This window comes from Perca flavescens, chromosome 18 (assembly GCF_004354835.1).
Source record: "Perca flavescens isolate YP-PL-M2 chromosome 18, PFLA_1.0, whole genome shotgun sequence".
Classification (NCBI taxonomy): Eukaryota; Metazoa; Chordata; class Actinopteri; order Perciformes; family Percidae; genus Perca; species Perca flavescens.
In genome coordinates, this window is record NC_041348.1 from 25,294,420 (window position 1) to 25,318,505 (window position 24,086).

General features: G+C 40.0%; 1 protein-coding gene across 2 annotated transcripts in view; it reads left to right on the top strand.

Moving 5' to 3' along the window:
* LOC114573321 (dihydropyrimidinase-related protein 5) overlaps positions 1-23,465 on the top strand; it is a 28,680-nt gene extending 5,215 nt beyond the window's left edge. The window contains exons 2-15 of one of the 2 annotated variants that reach the window (XM_028605453.1): positions 4,516-4,630; positions 6,042-6,191; positions 13,709-13,867; positions 15,469-15,648; positions 15,921-15,989; positions 16,585-16,629; positions 16,708-16,783; positions 16,883-17,039; positions 17,166-17,307; positions 18,059-18,201; positions 18,318-18,525; positions 20,817-20,994; positions 21,098-21,172; positions 23,153-23,465. In XM_028605453.1, coding sequence (XP_028461254.1) covers positions 4,520-4,630; positions 6,042-6,191; positions 13,709-13,867; positions 15,469-15,648; positions 15,921-15,989; positions 16,585-16,629; positions 16,708-16,783; positions 16,883-17,039; positions 17,166-17,307; positions 18,059-18,201; positions 18,318-18,525; positions 20,817-20,994; positions 21,098-21,172; positions 23,153-23,178 — 1,719 coding nt within the window. In that variant the 5' untranslated portion in view covers positions 4,516-4,519 and the 3' untranslated portion in view covers positions 23,179-23,465. Of the gene's footprint in view, positions 1-4,515; positions 4,631-6,041; positions 6,192-13,708; positions 13,868-15,468; positions 15,649-15,920; positions 15,990-16,584; positions 16,630-16,707; positions 16,784-16,882; positions 17,040-17,165; positions 17,308-18,058; positions 18,202-18,317; positions 18,526-20,816; positions 20,995-21,097; positions 21,180-23,152 lie in introns of both variants that reach the window. The other variant, XM_028605454.1, reaches the window with a different exon arrangement.
* Positions 23,466-24,086: the final 621 nt, after the last annotated feature.

Genomic DNA, 24,086 nt, shown 5'->3' on the forward strand with positions numbered 1-24,086 from the left:
ACACAAAGCTCCCAGTGTCCAGTGCAGAGGTCATTTTAGTCAGCGTTCCCATTCCCGCACGCGCACACACACACACACACACGGTCAGTCAGTCAGTCAGTCAGTCAGCTGTGTAGGTTTGGACAGAGCTGACCGGAAAATAGTGACAACAGCAGCTTTAAATACCAGTAATAGAGGCCAGAATGTTGTGCAGACATCTCTCTCTCTCTCTGTCTACTTCACTATTTCTTTTTCTCTCCTACTCACTCGTTTTCCCTCGTTTCCTTAATTCTACACAAGAGACAAACTTATTGCTCACATGAACAAATATAAACTACTGTATATGGTGACATTTTTAACACGAATGGACAAAAGGAACGCAACAAACACTGCATGCCATTTGTCCAAGAAGTGTAACTGATCAGTATCATCCAAAGAATTTTGTCTTTGCCAGAAACCGGTTTGAGTCTGTTATGTATTGTTTTTATCTGGCAGTTACTTCTGCACTTAGGATTTAGAATTTAGGCAGGCTGTGTTTATTGTGTGAGAGAAACTGGTTTCAAACCATCCAGGAGAAGAATTTAATATTCGAAACTACAAAGCCAGCAGAACTCAGTTAGCCCCTCGGTTTAACACAAGGCCTGCTGAGACTGTAACCTTCCACTGTTTCCAGCATGTTTCTTCAACTGTCAAATCAGTCTTAGTGCGTTAGTATGCTTCACCATACTTTTACATGCAATTTTGTGTGTGTGTGTGTGTGTGTGTGTGTGTGTGTGTTTCTCTGTATGCCTTTCCACTGAAAGCACTCCAGTTCCCATCTCCTGGGAAACCAATCTTTTATTCTGGCTGTCAGGCCTTTAGGCCACTGCTTTCCATACTGCACACCCCCCATCACCACCACCACCACCACCACCACCACCACCATGTTTACCACGATCACTTTATCTTTCATCTCTGCACAATCATCCCCTTGTACTCTTCCTCTATCTATCTATCTATCTATCTATCTATCTCTTTTTTACACCTTCTTTGCCCCTCAATTTTCTCTGAGATCGACTGTAGTCTCTCCTGGTGCCAAATGATTTATCTTTAGTTCTGAAGCAAAATCCGAGTATGCCACATAGTATGAATGTTTTCTTATAAATAACTGCTCTTGTTCTCTTCTTGAATAATCATATATTTAAAAAAAAATCACTCATCACGATCACTGAAAGACCATTAATCTGTTAGACATACATGGACGATGTTGGTATTTTTTTTTTTATTAATTAAAAAGCAACTTGCCTAACAGGAAATCCTAATGATGCTAATATAGTGAGATTTTCTGCCCAACTTTCTCATCTTTTGAGCCTTTTTAGTTTCATCTGGTTGGGCTACAAATTTCTTTCCTCATTATTCTGTTCACTGTTCTCTTTCTTGCCCTCCTCTCTTTCCTCTCCTTCCCCTCTCTATTCTCCTCCATCTCTTTGAGTTTGATTCTGTGTGACTGGGAGGCCATTCTGGCCTGCCATCAAACACATTGCATACAGCCATCCATGCAGAATACACACACATGTACACAGAGGGATGTTTGTAAGAAAGAAGCTCTCAGTTTGTTGATCCCATTAGACTTCGCTAACAATGCTTTTTTCAATAATTATCACAAATTGGACCAATAGCTGGTCAAACCTTTTTTCATGTGCAGTATACTTTCAAATATGTAGATATTCATAAAAACACAAAGGTCTAGCAAAAGTCATACAAATCCTTCAGAATTTATTTTTATTGGTGTAGGAATTTGAAGGTGTAACTAAAATCCTCGAGTTCAGGCCAGAAACAGTATATTATTCTTATCTTTGCAGGTTTTGAACAAGCAGCCAATACTGCAAATTGTTCACAAGACTTTAGCTTTATTACTTTAATTATAAAACGTGTAAATCTTTTTCAAAATGAAACATCAGGAACCTGCATTGAAAAAGAGTCTATGAACATTTCCCAAAGCACATGAACTGAGTGGGACATGTACTGTAAAACAACCTGAAATTACCATTGCCCCAAGTTATTATTATCTTTTTTAAAGGAGGGGGCAGGGACAAGAGCACAAATGCCACCAGGCATTCACTTTGAAAAGTGCTCATTGTGCAACATACAGTAGAAATGCCTGAAATTAGGTTAATTAGATTCATATTTTTGAACAAAAAGCCCTGTAGGACCATTCAAATTTTCCTTGCTTTACATCGTTGCTGCGATAAGCAATTATTTTCACCATTGATTAATCTGTTGATTATATTTTTGGATGAAAATTGCCTGTTTTTACCAGTCAACAGTCCAAAAGTCCAAAATATTACTTTTACTATCACACAAAGAAAAACAGCAAATCCTCACACTGGAAAAGCTGGAACAAGGGAATGTTTGCTTAAAAAAAAGTAGCTTTTATCGACTTATCGATCAAAATGTTGTTATTAATAATTGTTCTGCCTATTGACTTACCATTTAATTGACTAATGGTTTCAGCTCTTGTATTCATTATAGCATGTCCTACCTGTCCACTAAAGAAAGAAGTTATATTCCATTCCTTGTCTTTAACCTTTAGTAGAGAACTTGCAAAACAGTGTAAATATTGTTAATTTAAAACCAGCTTTCTTCCTCCAGTTTGTTTCTGTTTATAAAGCTGGTAAGATATGGGGGCTAGTTAGTAAGTAAGCAGGTATTTACTGTAGGAAGCCTCTACTTTCCATCAGTCAGTGCAGAACTCTTAGAATCTGTTATATTCCCGCAGATACTGTAATAGATTTGTAAATGATGGACCCTCTGCTCGCCTCTTAATATTTCATAGACCAACTAAAAGCTTGGAGGAAGTTTTCCGTCTCCAGACACAAAAAAAGAATATGTGTCAGAAGGTGTAACTCCGCACAAAATAAGAAGATTGGTGTAATTATGCACGATTGTCCCCTTGTGCTCTGGTAATCAGAAACAGCATCCACTTTTTTATTGAGTGAATACTTTTTCTTATATCCATATAACGTCTGCGACAAAGGCTGACAAACACATTTACTGCCACAAGCCACATACATGAGACTTGATACTGGTAAATTGACTTGATGCTCACGCTGTTTCTGCCCAGAGCCACTCTGGATCTGCCGTAACCAATCGCTAACGTTTGGTCGTGACGTCGGGTTAGCATCGCTAGCGCTGGCCTTAGCCAACTCCTTCACCACTAACGGAGCGAGCTGGAAAATTAAACTTTTCCCGAACCCCGCGGGGAGGAGGGCCACAACATCACGGCCACCAACACAACTCAGCAAAGATTGTTCTCGCTCGGGCTTTAACTTGTGGATATTCGGCAGCGTTGCCACAACGGACCGAATGGCTTCGCTTGCATCTTTCTCCACCACCATTACAGAACTACAACTCAAACTAGTGCACGATCTCAACGTCATCGTTCTCAGCCACTCCCTCTGTTCGCTGATTGGACCGGAGAAAACCCAAGAATATACCTCAAACCCAGACGTAGTACTGAAGGAAAATTAAAATTGAGCGGAAGTACGTAGGAGGGTGGAGCCAGGCTAGAACGCATTGCAGCTTGCGTGAAAATAGACCTGGCACCTATCTGTAGCGGAGCACCGCACTTCACGCACTCTTCTGGGACGCGCCGTGAGGAGGGTGGTGGAATATCAAGCATTGACTTGAATGGCCGCAGTTGTATCGCGGCGCCTCCGGAACAAAGCGCAGACGCGCCCGGTGGAAAATAGGGGTCACCCTTTTGCATTCAGTTTTGTTGGCTCTAGATTTGTTGTGGCAGGACAGTGAAAAAAGATCTTTAGAAAGACTGGGCTCCTGCTACTGACTAAAGAGCTGCAAGGCCATGTTCTCCTTGATTGTAATTGACATTGTTATATAAAAAAAATGAAATACTGAATAGGAAGAATTTCTCCAGTATGGTAAAGATTTTCTTAACCTCAGAAACAGCATGCATATAACAAAATAAAAGTCTCTTAATGTCCACTTACTAACTTTTTTAGAAGCTTTTAACCTCAAATTAAGTTTTTTTTCTTTTTGTTATATTACTGTTTCCAAGGGTTCATCATTTTTACATCATCAAAGAGCAATGAAACATCTTTAATCTTTCTCTCTCTGTCAGGACTAGAACTGGTTTTATTGGCTAATTTTGATCCACCTCCTCTCTTTTTTTAAGGCTAAATCTCCCTGTTTTTTTTAATGCAGTATCACAAATGGATGACTCTTGCTGAAGTCAAGACTGGGAATGAAGGAGCATGCAATGGTTGGCATTAGACAACATATTTTTGTGGTGAAATACATTTGTGCACAGCAACATTAAACAGTCTTGTGGAAGGAGTGTTCAGAGCTGGAATAAAATGAGCGATTTCCAGTTGGGCTGCCATTCAAACGTGACAAATGAGTCATGCAGTAGCATTTTCTTGGTAATCTTCTGTCTGTACAGTACAGAACTTTGTGTTCATAACAGTGTTTACATTATGATCTACATCTTTGTAATGTAATATTGATTTTAAATCCATTGTATTGTTCCTCTGGTAGGACTATGGCTGCCAACGTGGGGTCGATGCGTATCCTCATCAAAGGAGGGAAGGTGGTCAATGATGACTTCACCCAGGAAGCAGATGTCTACATTGAGAACGGCATCATTCAGCAGGTAGACCACATTTACAAACACATGCATTTTTACTCTAGTGCATACCTTAAAATGTATGCTACATCCTTTTTTTTTATCTTTACAGATTTCTGTCTTTCATGCACACATGCACACACGCATGCATACACACACACACACACACACACACACACACACACACACACACACACACACACACACACACACACACACACTTTGACCCACATACTCACAGTCCAATCCCCAGCTGTTACTGTGACTCGTTTCACAATAATACAGTATGAAGAGAATTAACCACTGAACTCTGTGGCTCTACATGAACACCATACTTAGCTCACACACTATGTTGTCATGGAAATAAGCATCGGTGATTCATGTGAAGAGGATGCATTTGACTCAGAAACCTGGAAAGCTCAGCTGTACTTCTACTAAAACACTCCACAGCCATGTCAGCACATGAGCTTTGTCATGCACTTTGTCGATGCTAATTTCCATCAACAGTATTGTTGAGAGTTTCGTGTCCTCCTGTGAACACATCAGGATCCATATATTACCGTTAAATTGTTCTTCAGTTTTAATAGCTAAAATAGCCTAGTAGCTGATCTGAAATAATTATTGTAAGACGTTTTTAGGAATAGTTTTAATATGTTTCTGTATATCATTATGCAGATAAACAACCCTCATATTGCTAAAATAAATAAGCATTTAATGATGGATAACATCTAATTCAAGAATTTAAATGCAACACATGCTAGGTTGTTTATTCTGATTTGCTGGTATTACTATTAATATCCAAGGCATTATGTTATTGATTATACACAACAGGGTGTCCAAACAATAATAAAATAATATCTTGAGGGGAGGACTAATAACACTACAATGCAAAGCAGAGTTTCTCTTCCAGCTCCATGATACAGACACACTCAGTCACACGTGTTGGCACTGTCAACTTAGCAGTTAACATTCACTATTCAAGCATGAGGAAGAGATACATGTGTGTACCAGGTTTTCATGACAGTTCATTCAATACTTGTTAAGACATTTCACTCAAAAGTTGCAACCGTTATGTTAAATAATGTTCTTTGTATGAACACAGGCAGTCTGTACCCAATGTTGATCAGCAATAAACATATTTTCATAAAAAAAAAAAATCTATTTTATTAGGATAGTTTAGTCCGGACCAAACCTAATAATCAGAATTAAGCACTCGCTGTGGCCATGGTATAATGTGCCATGTAAACCTGTCTTAACCACAGAACCATTGATTGGCGCTCTTTAATATGACCACTCAGTCTCTGCTCATAATTCAATAGACTCCATTAAAAGTACTTTGACCGAAACACTGATGTCCTTAATAGTCATTATATATTCTGTGGGTCAGGTGCATATTTATAAAGTTGTATACTTTATTTGCTTGTGCTCTCTGTGGCAGGTTGGAAAGGAACTGATGATACCAGGCGGAGCCAAGGTGATTGATGCCTCCGGAAAGCTGGTGTTGCCGGGTGGAATAGACACCAGCGTGCACCTCCAGCAGACTTTCATGAACGCCAGCATTCAGGATGACTTCTACAGTGGGACAAAGGTACACAAACACACACATGACTGGGTTATGACGAGGCTCGTCAGCATGCCTGTGATTAAACACATTCAGAAACCAGAGACAGCTGTCATACGCAGACATACTTTATCTTCTCTCTCTCTCTCTCTCTCTCTCTCTCTCTCTCTCTCTCTGTCCCGTCCACATGCAGATCTTCACCCTGCATTCAGCTTCATACGTTCATCAAGACTAATGACCACATGTGTTCTCACTCCCAAACAGCTGTCAGGTTGAATGCAAAGACTTCTCTTTTTACACACACACACCTGTTAGCCTTCGTTCGTACAGGGTTTATTAGTTCATTTCCTATGGATGCTCTGCATTTTTTCCACTGAGACTCAGAGCAGAGAGGATCATTTATTAATTAGGAGACTTACATATTCAAAAGAAGGAGTGTAATTGTTGCCTGCAGCAGTACGTGCTGGAGGATCTTGTGGACTGTTTTGGTTGTTGCTGCCTGAAATGTTTTTATCACTTGGGGGGTGTAAGTCATGGTCGACCACTGGGTGTATGAAGGTGTGGCAGTCACTGTACATAATGTAAACTGGGAGCAAAGACACATTGACAGAAATCCATTTTGTAGCCTTGTCTAAAAAAAATTCAACGGACCAACGGCCCTTTTTATATGATTTTCTTGGTGAACCACGTCTAACAATTCATTACAGTTACAAAATAATCATTGAACCACTGGGTCCCCAGAACATGAGTTTATCTACAGCTGACATATGTCAGTGACAGTTTATTGTAACCATTTAAGAACTACTGTCAGAAAATATTTAATTTGCCTCATGCATATTGTTTTTTTGTATTCATTAGTTTATTTATCAGGAACAATTCATTGTTACATACTTTTTTATCCTCCAGTTTAAGTATTCATAATTTATTATATTTTTTAGCAAATTGTTTTGTCTTATTTTATTTAAATTACTTTACTTGTATAATCTTTTTCTATTTTAGGCGGTGTGCTTTTCTTTGCCCTTAACTCTTTTAAAGGTGCTCTAAGTGATGTTGGGTGACATCACTTTTTGTTGACATTCGAAGTATTGCCAAACAAAACGGAGGCTAGCTCGCCCCTCCCTCCTCCTCATCCCGTCCTCTCCCCCTCCCTTCCTTCCTGAAACAGTCATGAATACGCATTGTGCAAGTAGCCTACGTGCTAACGCTGCTGCGGTGATAGCTCAACCAAATCCTTCTTGTCGGTTATTGGCTGGAACACTGTTTGTTATGTTTGGTGGTGCAGGTTGGCGCAGTTTTTTTTTTTTTTTTTTTTTTTTTTTACAGTGTGTTCAGGGGACAGGCAGCTAGCAGCTAGTGAGATGTTTGCTGTATGTGACAACAAATGTTGTAGCCTAAAAAACGCATGACATTTAACTCTTTTTACTTGAAGAGCCTGCACAATAATCCCGATGTGCCTGGACTGTTTGGTATGCACAAATGGCAAATAAAAATCTTGAATCTTAAATCTTGACTAAGTCTGACCTTTAAGTGCGAGAGTGTATAAGTGTACATTTGTACAGTTTGCAGACGTACGTATGTGACCAGAGAACCCATCCAACAGTAATTTAAGGCTAACGATGTACAGTAGGATTATAATCGCAGAACCTGTTTCAAATTTTGATTGAAATTTTGAAACAGTGAATTGTTCAGCGCTACACTCCAGTGTAAATCAGCTAGACTAGATTTTGAGGTGAATGATGTTACCTGCCGGGACTTTGCAGTGCTATATCTCAGTGAAATGAGGTCTGAGTGTGATGGAATGCCAACTGAAGCGGGGTGAGAGGAATTTGGGGGGATTGAATCCACCGTATGCCAGCTTTACCCCAGCAACCACCCCCACCCCCACCCCCAACCTCTACCCACTGACCCAGCTGCCATGGCAACTAACCCCCGCTGGAAATGTGTGTGTGTGTGTGCATGTGCGTGTGCATGATGACAGTATTGTGTGGTCTCTATGGTGAAAGCGTTGCTGTGGCAACGACTCGTGTGCAATTGTGATGAAACCCAAAACTATTTTTTTCTGCATCCTCCTCCCTCCCTCTAATCATTTTGTAACAGTTTGCTCCCTCTCACGCCTTCCTTCCTTCCTTCCTTCCTTCCTTTCTTCCTTCCTTCCTTCCTTCCTTCCTACCTACTCTCTTCCCTCCCCCTCCACTGATTCCTCTGCTTCACCCACTACTCCCCTCCGGTGCAGACTCACTCTGACCTGCAGCAGGAGGGCGATTTATATAACAGGGTCGACTGGTAGGGAACACGCAATGTAGAAACCTCTTTATACAGACATTTGTGCATCTTGTATTGAGGTTTTGTGTCCATTTATGGAGCAGTATGCACCTAATACTCCAAGGCAAAGTGCAAACTTGCTTGGCGATAAATCTGATTCTGATTCAAATATGGAGCTGTATTGTATTGTATTTAGTTCCTCAAGTAGATGTTTTATTCAATATAAGGGTATAAATAAGTATCCGCTGCTCAACGACAGCTTATTTCAACATCTGAAGAAAAAAAATCTAGGCTTGTTTTAACCTAGCATGTGCCCTGTGTTTATGAGTATTAAGACCTTTCGTTATTTCACAGATCTCCTACGAGACAGGACGATGAGAGTTGATGAGTTTTAGCTAAGTTTCCATAGGAATTGTTACATTTATTCATTTTCTGGGCTTTAGTAATCAAGCAGAAAAGAACAGTTTTATTTTCAATGGCAGTATAGGTTACTGTGACACAGTGAACGTTGTTTGTTTACCCACTATAGCATGTAACTAAAAGAAGTATAAATTCAGTGACCCTGAGCATTTTGCTGGTTTTTGGCTTTGAGCAAAACTGCTTGTAAGACAGCTATCTATCTCAACTAATTTAACATTCAGTACATCGCCTGAAAACCCTGTATTGCATTTATATTTAGTCATAATTGCATTTCCCCCTTTGCAACATTATTTAAACTTTTTAAACTCCAGACTAAAACCTTCAACCTCCATAACCAGTCCTTCCAGAAAAATGTTTTTTTGTGATTGTTGCGGGCAAAAATCCTTGATTATGCGGCACGTTTTCTTGAAAAATGCGATGGAATATGCGGGATATTTATGCAATTTTATGCGATGAAATTGCGGGAACTTGCAAAAATTGCGGGAACTTGCATAAACTGCGGTTTGATGAAAAAGAAAAAAAAGTGATTCCCCCAACACCCTGCTTTTCAATGATGTTCACGTTGCGTAATTACGTCACTTCATAACGTTCCGATGGCAACAGGGGAAAATAGCTGCTCTTGTGTGAAGTAAACACACAAATTTTTAAACATTCTGCTAAGATATATGTGACTTTTTTGCAACAAAAATGTTGGGATTATGAAATCATGCAGGCCCGCATATTTTGCAAGGAAATCGGCAATTTATGCGGCGAAATGCGCCTCCCCCCTCATAAATATGCTGACTTTGGCTGGTTATGCATTGAATTATGCGATCGCATAATCACGTTTGTCTGGAGGGACTGCATAACACTGCTAGCCTATAAATCTAGACGCACCCTAGTGGCAGCAAAATTATTTTGCAGCCAGGGGGGGTCTAGGCACTCTCCGTTGACTTGCGAGCTGGAAAAACCAAACTCTGGTCAGGCCAATCACATCATGTATAGAGTCGGTGGGCGGGGCTTATGGCTGCTGCTGCTGGGAACAGCGATCTTCTGGAAGACTTGGAGTTCAGCTTTTCTTTGAGAAAAGAACAAAGCCATGCAGAGGGAATTTGAAAGACAACCGTTTATCCCGCCCCTCGGATTGAGCCCTGTCAATGGTAAGCTCCCAGACCCTACATCTTGATGTGGGTCTGGCTTGTCAGGCTATAACACTGCAACAATATTTGTACTATTACAGAATACAGTATACTTCGACTTACGTTTGAGTCTTGAAAGTGCAGTACTTATCAATCATTTCAATGAAATTAGAATTTCCGATTTCCTTCCGTGGATCAGATCTGATTTGTTCATCAACGACCAATATTCAGCTAAAATGGCAGACCAGCACTGCATCTCTCCCAGCATGCACTTTTATGTCACTGCAGGCAGGAGAGGGAGATGAGGAATAGGGAGAGGAGTAGGGGGGGATGAAAAAAGGTGTTCAGCTGTAGTGTGAGGTGTGAGAGGTGCTGATAGAGGCTGATCAGAGAGCTGCAGTGGTAATCTGTCTGACACCGATAGCCTTTCCCAGAGTCCAACATACAAAGATCTTCTCAGCCTCTCAGATCAGCCATGTCTCACCCACACTCAGTCTCTCCCCCTCTCTGTCTGTTTGACTTTCTTTTCAGGGGATTATCCTCACAGTTGGGGTTGGATATCTTTAATAGAGTGGGGGGATTCATAATAAAACACAGTTTGGGGTTTATGTGTCACCATACACTTTAGCTGCGGTGTCAATGATCTGTTATATGTTTAAGGAACCACAGAGGGAAGTTCAGTATGTCAGGTTTACTGTGGCTTGACCAGAGAGCTGTCGATGATATGATGTGTGTGTGTGTGTGTGTGTGTGTGTGTGTGTGTGTGTGTGTGTGTGTTATAACATGTTATAGAACAGAATCAGCTACACTATATGTATAGAAATGTGTGTTTTGTTTCATTAATGCCCGTCTAAACACAACAATGAATCTGTGTTTCTTCATTAACACATGATGCTTATATTAAGTAGTAAGAAAAGTAAAAGTCTAGATGTCTTGTGAAATCCTACTTGTGTGGTAATATTTGACAGTAATTTGGTTAGATTTGGTATTTTGGGAATTTTTTGCATCTTGACTTCAAATATAAAATGCTGTTGGCATGATTAAAATGTCTCTGCTCCCAAACCTGAAATGATGGATTTGGGCTAAAAGAATAGCTGAGGTTGTTACTATTGAAATGTCTAAAACTGCGTGATAGATCACTAGTCTAGGCTGGTTTCTACACCATGTCTGTGGAATGATGGTTTCATTTTGCTCAGCAACATCAGTTACAAACAGTTTCATCAGAACTGCCTGTCACTGATGATTTGGTACGTACTTGATTTCTAGCAGATTTGTCTAAATTTAGATGTTTATTTGGTGACCGTATTAAAAGATGCCGCCTAAAAAGAAAAAACAGGACAAAGATGAAAGATATTTCACCCTGCAGACAGTTTATTTTTTCCAGCTTGGCAGAGTAAAGCCAGCTACTGGCCTCCACAACCCTCACACTGATGAAAATACAAGATGATAATGTTCAGTATACTCTACGTACACATACGGGTTGAATGAGAAGCACGAATCAGGACTTTTCTCCCTTTAGCTCTTCTCTTACGCTGTTTCTTTCTCTATTTCTGCTCACACAATCCCTTTTTTGAGAAGTATACTGGCAGTAAATCTTAATTAAGGCCATGCAGACAGTATAAATCCCGCAATCCCCAGCTGTGTCCTTGTCCCCTGATATCTCTCTCTCTCTCTCTCTCTCTCTCTCTCTCTCTCTCTCTCTCTCTCTCTCTCTCTCTCTCGATGCACACACATATGCAGAGACCTTCGATGCTGACTCTGCAAATGATTCTGACTTGTTACTATGGTAATTGGAAACCTGATAGCTCATTGGCTGGTGGAGCTGTCACTCATGCATCAGTGTGACCATGCATCAGGCCCCTTCCCTGTCTGAGACATGTCTGGACACACCTGTTTTCCTTTGTTTTACGTGAGCTGAAGATAAATTGAGGAAAGTCTGCAGGGACCAGCCATGTTACAGATCAATGTTATTACCTCTCTCTGTCCATTTCCTATTTCACAAATGATTGTTGCCTGTTTTCCCATCACTCCTCAGTGCAATATCCCTGTTAGAGGATATTGAATGGGTGACTGTTGGTGCAATTTTGGATGGAGAAAGGAGGAGGAGGAGGAGGAGGAAGAGGGTGGGGACATGCGACAGGCATGGCTGAGCAGTATTTGTTGTAATGGCTACACAAAAGTGCATTTACCATTCAGCCAACTGAGACGAGTCACTGCAGACCACTCCCTTTACTTCACCAGTCTTCCATCCTTCCTCTCATTCTTTTCTGTCTTCTCCTCTCTAACTTTCTCCCTTTCTTCATCAGTCCTTTCACATCCTCTTGTTTTTCTTTTCATATTTCCTGTTTGTCTTCTCCAATTTGCTGCTTTCTTGGAATTGTTTTGAAAAGCAGAAAGCTTAAGATTGGTTTGTTTTTGAAGAAGTAGCTAGAGTTTGAATTTCTGATTTGTAAACCCGAAACATAGAGAGGTTTCTCTTGAGGGAGCAAATAAACTACAACAAACAATAACTGAATGCAGTGAAATGGAATATGAGAGTTTTTTATATTGAAAATATAATAAGAACACACCCCTATTTCATCATTATTAGTTGATTTTAAAACAGATGCAGACTGAACAGAAGGTAGAATCACATACAGTGGTGCTCATAAGTTTAGGAACCCATGCTAAAGTTTATGGAAAGTATCCCATGCCAGTCTCTAGGTATGGTGAAGGGTATGTGATTATGGAGGGGGGGGTATGGTGAAGGGTATGTGGTGATGTGGGGGGGGCTATTTTAATTCCAAAGACCAAGGGAACTTTATCAAGATGTATAGTATCCTGGATCCATGAAATAACTGGCCTTTAAAAATAAATATCTGCCTGCCTCTATGGGAATTTAGCATAGGGGTGTATACTTATGCCCCCTGTATTTTAAGGAAGTTTATTTATTTACGATACATTATTAATTCACAAGAAAATTGGTGTCCTTAAAGGTTGAATTTTTCCTATTTTTTTTTTTAATTAAGGCGTTAAGATCAATTTCCAAAAGAAGATTTTTTTTGTTCCTCTTTTTAGTCAACTTTAGCATGGGTTCATAAACTTATGAGCACCACTGTATTTTTCCTAGAAAGCTATGTAACCTAGACTTTAGCTGTATGCAGATAAAGGATAAAGATAGAGGAAAATTTGCAATTTTCTGGAATTGTAGAAGAAGGTAGATTTTTACACTCAATAGAACATTACTTTTTTTTTATTAAGGCTATTTATCAGAGTGTAAGCAGTTCAGTTTTATTTCTGTTTTATGCCAAACATTTGGCCCATTCCATATGGAACTACAAGACACTGCTATACATGAAACAATAATATAACAAGACATCTTCCAGCATGTACAAAACAAACATTTTAAATGTATTGTACACTGAACATACTGTAAGAATAAAGAGAGGAAATGCTAAAACTTAAACTAGCTAACTTAAATGTTTTGTACATTTTTAAATAGCCAAGTCAGTCTTTGTGCATCATCTGTGTTTAAAAACAAAACAATTTATACAACAAGTAACAGGAAGACTTTATAATGATGAGAAAACAGTTCATAAGGAAGGACTACTGCTCATTGTCACCAGGACAAACGGTGTCTGTGTGCTTCACAGTGGAATCATTGTTGTTGCCTCTAATCAATCTTGTTTCTCTTTCTCTACCTCTCATTTTCTGTCTCCCTCCTTCCATTCCATCCTTCCTTCCTTCCTTCCTCACCTCACCCAGGCCGCACTGATGGGTGGTACCACCATGGTGATGGCTCTGGCCCTGCCTGAACAACACTGCTCCCTGCTGGACACCTACGAGAAGTGCCGAGCTCTGGCTGATGCCAAGGCGTGCTGCGACTACGCTCTGCATGTCGGGGTGACTTGGTGGGGGCCGAAGGTAAGGCCCAAAGAGGTGTCAACATGTAAGGTGTACCGGGACCAGTGGACAGCATAGAAACACTGTATCTTTATCTTTTATTAACAGATCAGGTTCAGGTTCAGATTCTTTATTGGTAGGTAAGCTACGTTTACAGTCTAAGAGGCAGGACATCCTTAAAACTTTGTAGACCACCACATAACATGCAACACACAAAACATTAAAACATAAAAAACAGACAGTAGAACGTGGATAAAAAACCGTACACGACCACATTGACTTGTGCAGTTACATGCAGAAATTCTACAGCTAGTACAGGACCAAGGTGCTTGTGCGTTGTGTGCAAGTAACTCTACAGTTTGTTTAACAGAGTGATTGCCGCTGGGACAAAACTGTTTTTAAATCTTGTAGTTCTACAACCAGGGACTATTAGCCTCCGTCCAGAGGGGAGTTACTGGAATTCCTTATTCAAAGGGTGTAACAGTGTAGGTTATCTTCTAAGATGTTCATACCTATCCGCTGTAGTTGTTTAGCATACACATATCGTTCTTTCCCGTGTTGCTCCTTAAGGTTTTATCCTCACTGAATGAAAAGTAAAGCAGCCAAACCAGTTTCATTTATGGGTGAAATGTTTACTGACCTAGATTAAACCTTACACAAACTAGGTTAACACACATGCTCACTGGGCACATTAGACAGATTCTATGAGTCAACGTGCCTCATTCAGCCTGTGGCTTCAATATCTGTGCTGGATCATCTGCTGACTTTGTGCATGTGCCACATCTTATTAGATATAGTAAAATGTTCAACGCCAGACTGTCTAAAATCTATCTGTTAACATCCTTGTAATACCATGATGTAATGGCAACTACGGCTGCAACTAATGATTAGTGGCTTAGTCAGTCAATCTGGTAGTTATTCTCGATTCACTGATCAATTATTTTTAAATGTCAGAAAATGTATTAAAAATGCCTATTTCAAATTCCCAGAGCCCAAAATCACATTTTCAAATGTCTTATTTTGTAAACTCTGCATAGAACCCCCACTGAAGCATAAATCCTGCTTTAGTCAACACTTAATACTACTATATTACTGTAGTGATGTTATTGCAGCTATGGAAGTATATTTTATTTTCAGAAAAATTGTTTTATATCCCACAGATTTTGACAAGTGTTAAAATTAACAATAACCCAGAACTTAAAATGTCCACCTGCCATCGTCTGCATCATCAGCATCGGTTATATGAAGGACGATATTACATATTCAGTACCTTTTTTTATTGTTGAAATGATAAAGTATTCACCTTTATTTTAATTTTGATGACTCCTTTTACTGCAGTATAGTTAGTGTATTTTACTGTGAAACACCATATAGTTCTGCCTTTTTGAATGAATTAAATACATTTTCTATGTGGTGATTGTCTCTGTGGGACTTCTGATATACACCAGTGTGAAATTAATGTAATCTCATTCTGCCTCATTTTATGCCCAGTATAACACACGCACGCATGCACGCACGCACACACGCACGCACACAGTTTCTAATTCCCTCCATGTCCACACTCACACACTAGCTGAGGCTCTCTTCCGTCTGCCTTTCCCTGACCTTTGTACTGTGATCAGGTCCGTAGCGAGATGGAGACCCTGGTGAGAGAGCATGGAGTGAACTCTTTCCAGATATACATGGCATACAAAGATATGATGATGCTACGAGACTCTGAGCTCTACCAGACGCTGCAGACCTGTAAGGACATCGGGGCCATCGCTCGCGTCCACGCTGAGAATGGAGAGCTGGTGGCAGAGGTGCGCATCAAATAACCCCACGCATATTTCTCCATGTTCTCCTTTTAATACAGAGATGTTCAGCACAGTGAAAATACATTTTTTTTCTTTCTGTGATGAAAGTGAATTCATTGTTGAATATTTTTATGCCTGACATTAGCTATTTTGTAGACTTAAGTAATAACATTTTTGAGGCTGTAAGCATCTGTATGTGTGTGGCTTTTGTTAATATTGATAAAAAAATTACATAATTAATTGAACTTATGTTGAAGTGTATGTGTGTATGTTGTTAGGGTGCCAAAGAAGCTCTGGATTTGGGCATCAGTGGACCGGAGGGCATTGAGATCAGTCGACCAGAGGAGGTAAATTTACAATTTAAATCAGAGGTTAATTCATATTGGTTAATTCTTTTTTTTTTCTTCATATAAATATTGTCCTGCTAAAGTTATGTGAACAGAAAGAAGATTTGAATTTCTGCTCTTTTTTTCCTTTTTGTATCCTTAAAATGTTGATAATAAAACATTTGTGAATTTAAGAGTATTAAAGTTATTGTTTTCATCACAATGACAATTAGGATGGGAAATGGACGCCTAATTTTTACAAAACTTGAAAGGATGATGAGTTCTGCTGCTCAATTTGACATTTAAAAACAGTGACTTGTTGGATGGAAATGCTATTATTAAAGGTAAAAATCCTCATTTTGAAAGGACTCAACCATTTAAAATTATTTTGAAAGGTGACACACGAAGACCCAGCTCTCCTTACTAATTGGTCTACAGTGAAATGTACTGTATAATTCCCATAAGGATGAATGAGCTGAACATGACCACACCCATATTGTAGTTTCTTTGGATAGAAGGTCGTGATGAAGAAAATATAAATAAATAAATACAAACCAACACTATGAATGTCTAATGAGAACTAATGAGAACAAAGTCTTTGTCTTATTTTCTACAGCTGGAGTCTGAGGCTACTCACAGAGCTGTCACTATCGCCAACAGGGTAAACAGACACATAATCTGATTTTATTAGTCTGTCCGTGTGCAGGTATGTCACTGATTAAATCACTTGTGATTGCAGGCTCACTGCCCGATCTACCTGGTGAATGTGTCCAGTATTTCTGCTGGAGACATGATTGCTGCTGCTAAGATGCAAGGTGAGAAAAAGATATGACGGTGGTGACGACATAAAGAAGATGAAGATGATCTTCTTGTAGCAAACTACTTTTGGTTTTTTTTCTGTTCCGTCTCGGCAGGTAAGGTGGTCCACGCAGAGACCACGGTAGCTCACGCTGTGCTGAACGGGATGCACTATTACCACCAGGAGTGGGCTCACGCTGCCGCCCACGTCATCGTCCCTCCTCTCCGTCTCGACCCCAACACACCTAGCTACCTCATGGGCCTGCTGGGCAAGTATGTGCTCAGTACAGACATGAATGTGCCACTAAAAGTACTGACATCAAGGATTTTTTTTTTACCATACAGGTCAATAGTCAATAGTGATTATTTAGATTCGTAACGCGCGTATCCTGTTTCCAGTGACTCTCTGAGTGTCGTAGCATCAGAGCACCGTCCATTTAGCACCAAGCAGAGAGCTTTGGGCAAGGAGGACTTCACAAAGATCCCTCATGGAATGTCTGGAGTCCAGGACAGGATGAGTGTCATTTGGGAGAGGGGAGTGGTACACACACACACACACACACACACACACACACACACACACACACACACACACACATACAAACCTGCAGTCAAGTTTATATGTGTTATAATGCATGTATCTTAGTGACAGTAACAGGAAGAGACCATGTCCGTCGCCTTAGCTTTTGTTGCAGAGCAGCATCTTCAACTACTTTCACAATATGATATTGTAGTAGAGCTGGGCAATATATCGATATTATATTGATATTGTGATATGAGACTAAATATCGTCTTAGATTTTGGATATCGTAATATCGTAAATGGCTGAAGTGTCTTTTCCTGGTTTTAAAGGCTGCATTACAGTAAAATGATGTCATTTTCTGTGTTACCAGACTGTTCTAGCTTTTCTATTATTTTTACCTTTACCCACTTAGTCATTATATCAACATTACTGAAGATTATTTATCTAAATTCTCATTGTTAAGATATTTTGTTAAAGCACCAATTGTCAACCCTATAATATCGAGATTGAGGTATTAGGACAAGAATATCACGATATCTGATTTTCTCCATATCGCCCAGCCTATATTATAGTGAGGAAAAAAGTCACATTAAAACATTTTTGGAAACTGTGTAGGTTGTGATTTTATAAAGCAATATGCACAACAACTACAGACAACTATGGAAATATTCAGCTTTGAATTTGAAGCTTTAATTACAATAGGAAGTGTCGGTGCTGCCAGTGTTATCCGTGTCCATTACACGTTTTTTCAATAAATTAATACCTGCAGGTTACAGGAAAAATGGATGAGAATCGCTTTGTGGCAGTGACGAGCTCTAACGCTGCAAAGATCTACAACCTGTATCCACGCAAGGGTCGTATCATCCCCGGGGCTGATGCTGATTTGGTGGTCTGGGACCCGGACGCAACGAGGTACGCCGTTGTATTCACAAGATGAAGATGTGGCTCACGAACGCGGTTTACTCGTTTGTTTCTTGACGGAGCGCAGAACAAGCGCGCTGGTATTAATGTTTGTTCTGTCTGCGCAGAACGATCTCCGTGAGCACTCAGGTGCAGGGCGGAGACTTCAACCTGTACGAGGGGATGCGCTGCCATGGTGTTCCCCTGGTCACCATCAGCCGAGGGCGTTTGGTATGTGAGAACGGCGTGTTCATGTGTGCCGAGGGATCCGGAAAGTTCTACCCTCAGCGCACCTTCCCTGACTACCTCTACAAGAAGATGGTCCAGAGAGAAAAGGTGTGTTTGCTTTCAGTCATTCCACTCATCACTTTATAAACACTGAATCGAAAGGTTTCTCAAAAAGTGAAGTAGTTCTGACACCAGGCTTCATGTTGTGCTTTGCTGTGTCTGCTGACAGCCAACCTGCTGTAAACACACCCATCATATTGTGTCTACTGCACTGATTTGACAGTCTATATAAAGGATTTAATGCTCCTGCTCTCTCTGTGCGCTGACGCTGTTTTTCTGCTGCTGCTGCTGCTGCTGCTGCTGCTGCTGCTGTCTGCAAAAAACTCCACCCAACCTCTGCAGGGTTTCTGCTCTGTTTTAGCTTAACTGATGGTTTACACTGCTAACTTTATGGGAATTACTTTTGTATTCTTTCTGCATTTCACGTATGTCATATATCAAGGGAATTATTTATATATCCCCCAATTATAGATGCATCTCATTCCATGTTTTTTATACTTTGGGCTTGAATAATTTATCACTTTTTATAAAAGTAAAATTCTAAAATTGTAAAGGTCCCATGGCATGAAAATTTCACTTTATGAGGTTTTTTTTTAACATTAATATGTGTTCCCCCAGCCTGCCTATGGTCCCCCAGTGGCTAGAAATGGTGATAGGTGTAAACTGAGCCCTGGGTATCCTGCTCTGCCTTTGAGAAAATGAAAGCTCAGATGGGCCAATCAGGAATCTTCTTCTTATGAGGTCATAAGGAGAAAGGTTACCTCCCCTTTCTCTGCTTTGAACGGCCAGAGAATTTGGCCCACCCATGAGAGAGAGAGAGACATCATGGCTTTCAAACGAGCAAAGTGGCAGTTGGTCAAGGCCACACCCCCACCCTCCACCTTGCCCCCCCTCTCTCCTCCTCAATAGCTACAGACACAGAAATGGTACATCCTAAGGAAAGCTCATTATGGGACTGGCTCTAGTGGCTGTAATTCTGCACCAAGGCTGAATTTTGGGAAAGAAACTTCAGATACAGTATTAGGGGACCACTAAGGTCTATATAAAAGAGACTTCAGATACAGTATTAAGGGACCACTAAGGTCTATATAAAAGAGACTTCAGATACAGTATTAGGGGACAACTAAGGTCTATATAAAAGAGACTTCAGATACAGTATTAGGGGACCACTAAGGTCTATATAAAAGAGACTTCAGATACAGTATTAGGGGACCACTAAGGTCTATATAAAAGAGACTTCAGATACAGTATTAGGGGACCACTAAGGTCTATATAAAAGAGACTTCAGATACAGTATTAGGGGACCACTAAGGTCTATATAAAAGAAACTTCAGATACAGTATTAGGGGACCACTAAGGTCTATATAAAAGAGACTTCAGATACAGTATTAGGGGACCACTAAGGTCTATATAAAAGAGACTTCAGATACAGTATTAGAGGACCACTAAGGTCTATATAAAAGAGACTTCAGATACAGTATTAGGGGACCACTAAGGTCTATATAAAAGAGACTTCAGATACAGTATTAGGGGACCACTAAGGTCTATATAAAAGAGACTTCAGATACAGTATTAGGGGACCACTAAGGTCTATATAAAAGAGACTTCAGATACAGTATTAGGGGACCACTAAGGTCTATATAAAAGAGACTTCAGATACAGTATTAGGGTATCACTAAGGTCTATATAAAAGAGACTTCAGATACAGTATTAGGGGACCACTAAGGTCTATATAAAAGCATCCAAAGAGCACCATGTCATGGGACCTTTAAAGTACACACTGTAGTTATCTCTTTCTTTTTACTTAAAATGCTCTGAGCTGTGCTCACTGTTAGATGGCCATGTTTAAAGTAAACCCTGGATATTTCACAACAGAAATGCAACACATTTGGACGCATAAAGACAGAATATCTGGGTCATCTTAAACTGGTCTGCTCCTTTTTTTTAATATGGATATTTTTCAGTCAGAAACCGTAAAAGCCAAAAACTACTTTAGTCTACTCTAGAAGATGCTCCTTAAGATTAGAACCATAATGGCCAGGTCAAATAAACATGTCATCCTCATTTGCGACTCACGATGACAGTTATTAATAGGACAATTTTTAAATTGATAGTACTTTTTGTATCTTAACTTAATATCCTCTTTAGCCAAGAACACCAGGTGAAAAAGTTTTTATTCACATTCCTTCATGAAGAAGTTTAATTTTCGAACCAATTTCAGCTGAACTTCTGATGACGACTAGCATTAGAAATGGTTAAAAAATCCCCAAGCATCCCAAGCCTGTATCTATGTGTGTACAGTATTTATCTCTTAACCGTTCGCCTCCTCCCTGTTTCAGACTCAGACTTATAAAAGGGTTGACAGGGATCCCTACTCCGGTGATGTGGCCAAGGTGGCAAACACTATGAAGAAGGAGCTCGGTTTGGGCCACATAGACGGAGAGGCGTCCAACAAAGCCTGTCCTCGCGCGCACCAGGGAGTCCGAGACCTCCACGAGTCCTCCTTTAGTCTCTCAGGTAGGCTGGTGTCAAGCTAATAACATTGCAGGTTATTTTGTAAAAAAAAAACCTTCGTAGCTGTAGTTTTGGTGATTTTTATGTCGTTATGTTTTTCTCTCAGGTTCTCAGGTCGATGACCACATCCCCAAGAGGTCCTCGGCCCGGATCCTGGCCCCTCCCGGCGGTCGCTCAAGCGGTATCTGGTAATCGCTGCTGCCGGAGCTTCACCCGTCCGAGCCTCCTTGTTTTGTATGATTCTGCGCAACCAGGAAAACTGCACTGATTTTCAATCACAGGACTAAAGTAAAGAGAGGAAAATAAATTGAAGCACGTTGATGATCAGTGATTTGCCAAAGTGACTTTTACAAATCTAATTTGTGTCTTAATTGGAGTGACTGACCTGAGTAATAACGCGAGAGTGAAGGGCTACCTATGAATTTAAAATGTTTTGCCAAATTCAAGCTGATCATACTAACATTGACAAAGTCTGCTCATTATCACCCCGCTCGTATCCCGCGATGAAACGCAAACTAAACAAACTGTGAAAGATCAAAACCAGTACAGTTTTTGATGGTTTGACCTGAAGTAATGTCGACTGAATTATTTAAAAAATAGTGGAACTGAATTCAGTGAAATATCTATTATACCCCCTGTCATATACACACACACACACACACACACACACACACACATATCCAGTACACTGTAGACACCATAGCTTTAGACTCATATGCAGATGTGTGTGGATTCTGTTTGTGATTAAACAACCGCTGTGCTCGGCTTCCTGCAGCACCGTGGGTTCCTCTAACAGTGTTTTTATTTCCAATGGGAGAACTGTGCTGTGTGGTGATGACATCCAACTGCTTCAAACACTGTGTGATTTTACAGCTACACTCTCTAAATAGAGTCAGACCTGACCCTATCCATCCTTATATTTTCACTGCCTCTGACTGAAACAACACATATCCCAGAAACATCCTGCCTCACCTGCAATGGCGCAGGGTCTATAGACTATAGACAGAATTATACAACCTGTGGCCTGCTCTGGGATTATAACTGGTCCCAAAACAGCTAAATGTAGTCATTTCTGTCATGGAAGCGTGGTATTTATAGACCTTGCCAAGTACTAGTGTAGAAGACTGAAGAGAAGTTGGTTTCTTGAAGGGAAGAGTAAGTGATTTAAGGTTTACAGTGGGGATAACAAGAAGGAAAAGATTTCTGTTTCTTTGCTGCTGATAATACAGAATGCTTGATTTTCATCAGTAAAGTTGAATGCAGTGCCTTCTCATACACTGGAGAGATCACTTGGAGCGTTCTGAGTGCAAACAGGAGCTGCTAAAAAACACCAGGGGCCTCATTTGTCAAAATGTGCAGAAACAGGCGTAAATCCGTGCGTAATAGATTTCCCATAAGCATAAGAAAGATTTAATTCAATTAAAATGAGCATGAACAGGCTCATTTACATAAAGAAAAAGTGATGTATCCTCAATAACCGCTCCACGAAGCGTTTGAGTGTCTTTCCACTTATTGTTTTGCTTTTACAGCCCACAGCTTTACTGTTTCGGTTCACTCTCGCTGCTGTTTCCTAAACTCACCGTACGTCCACAGAGCCCTTCTAGCACCAATTAACAGACAGACGGACAAAGTTAGCAACTAGCCAGTGAAGAAAGTGGAAAAATGTAGCAACTAAAGAAAGAAAAGGACAAACATCAGAGACAATGGGGTTCAGATATGGCTAAATACGGTTCAACAAAACCAGAAGGTTTTATTTGGCAAGTGGCATGTCCATAAGACTTTCATTTAAGAGCAACAACATTATTAGGTTTAATTTAAGTATGTATGTTACGTTTGCACAGTTTACGTACAAAACTGTATGATGAATGAGGCCCCTGATTGCGCATATAGGGCCACGAAAAGTTACCGTAATAAATGAAATGATGTTTTTTGAAAGTAAACTTCCTGTTTGAAGGAAAACAAAAGGGATGTATTGTTCTTAGAGCAGTGACTCTCCACAGAGCAGGAAGATTGAGTTGCACAGTCTGAAGTAAACCCACTGATCCTTTCACTTCCTGATGATGTCTCATTCCTGCCTATCAGTATTATATATTTATACATGATCACGTCTTCTCGTCTGTGAACTATATATTTAGGATGTTTGTTTGTTTTGTTTTTTTAGCTGAAAGAGTAAATGTGCCAATGTGAATCACCCGTGCAACACCCACACCCATGCATGAAGAGCACCCCATGGAGACGGAGGAGTTAAATCTCTCCACAGGCTCACAACAACTGGTGCTGTTTTTTTTACTATTGCCTACGACAACGTTATTTAACTGTTGGATGGTTTTGTTGTTTTGAAGGCACTGTGACTGGTTGTGTGTTTGTAGATTCTTGTTGTGTTGGACAGTGAACCTGTTGAATCTGTAAGTGGCTGCTTGTTTCTTACCACATGTTAACAGCAAAATAAAATAATAATAAAAATATCAACTTGATTCTTTCTGTGTCACCTTTTTTTGTTCCTAAAATGCCTCAAAAGATTTGTGGTTACAGTTTTAATATGGAAAAAAAAAGTGAATGAAGTATTGATTAATTGATTAACACGTAATAGAAAAATCACAATAAGACAATATGAAACTCTTCATCTAGAGGGAAAATGATGTGCTCAAGAGGCTCTGGATACATAATAAAAATTAGTAGAAAATTTTAGCAGCTGAAAAACATGAATGAAAGTGCAGGGTAGCAATGACATTACAAGCATTGAAAGGTGCATCTGCAGAAGAAGCCTTGGCTCCCTGAGAATAAAAAAAAGGTAAAGTAGAGATTAAGTAACAAAATAACTCATTACAAGACAAATATCCTTGCAAAACATAGTAAAATAAATACATAACAATAAAGAATGTATCTGTGGTAGCCTGCTTTGCTGAACCATATGACCTGAATATAAAGCTGACTAAACATACACCTGTGTGTCTTTTATAAAGTCCCGCCCACAGTCGGTTCCGGAAGTAAAAATCCCATTGATTTCTCCATAAGGATTTAGATTATCAGCCATAATGTCTAAACCATCCGAGGTAGACTGACCACGAGCTACGTGGTTGTGAAACGGAAGTTTT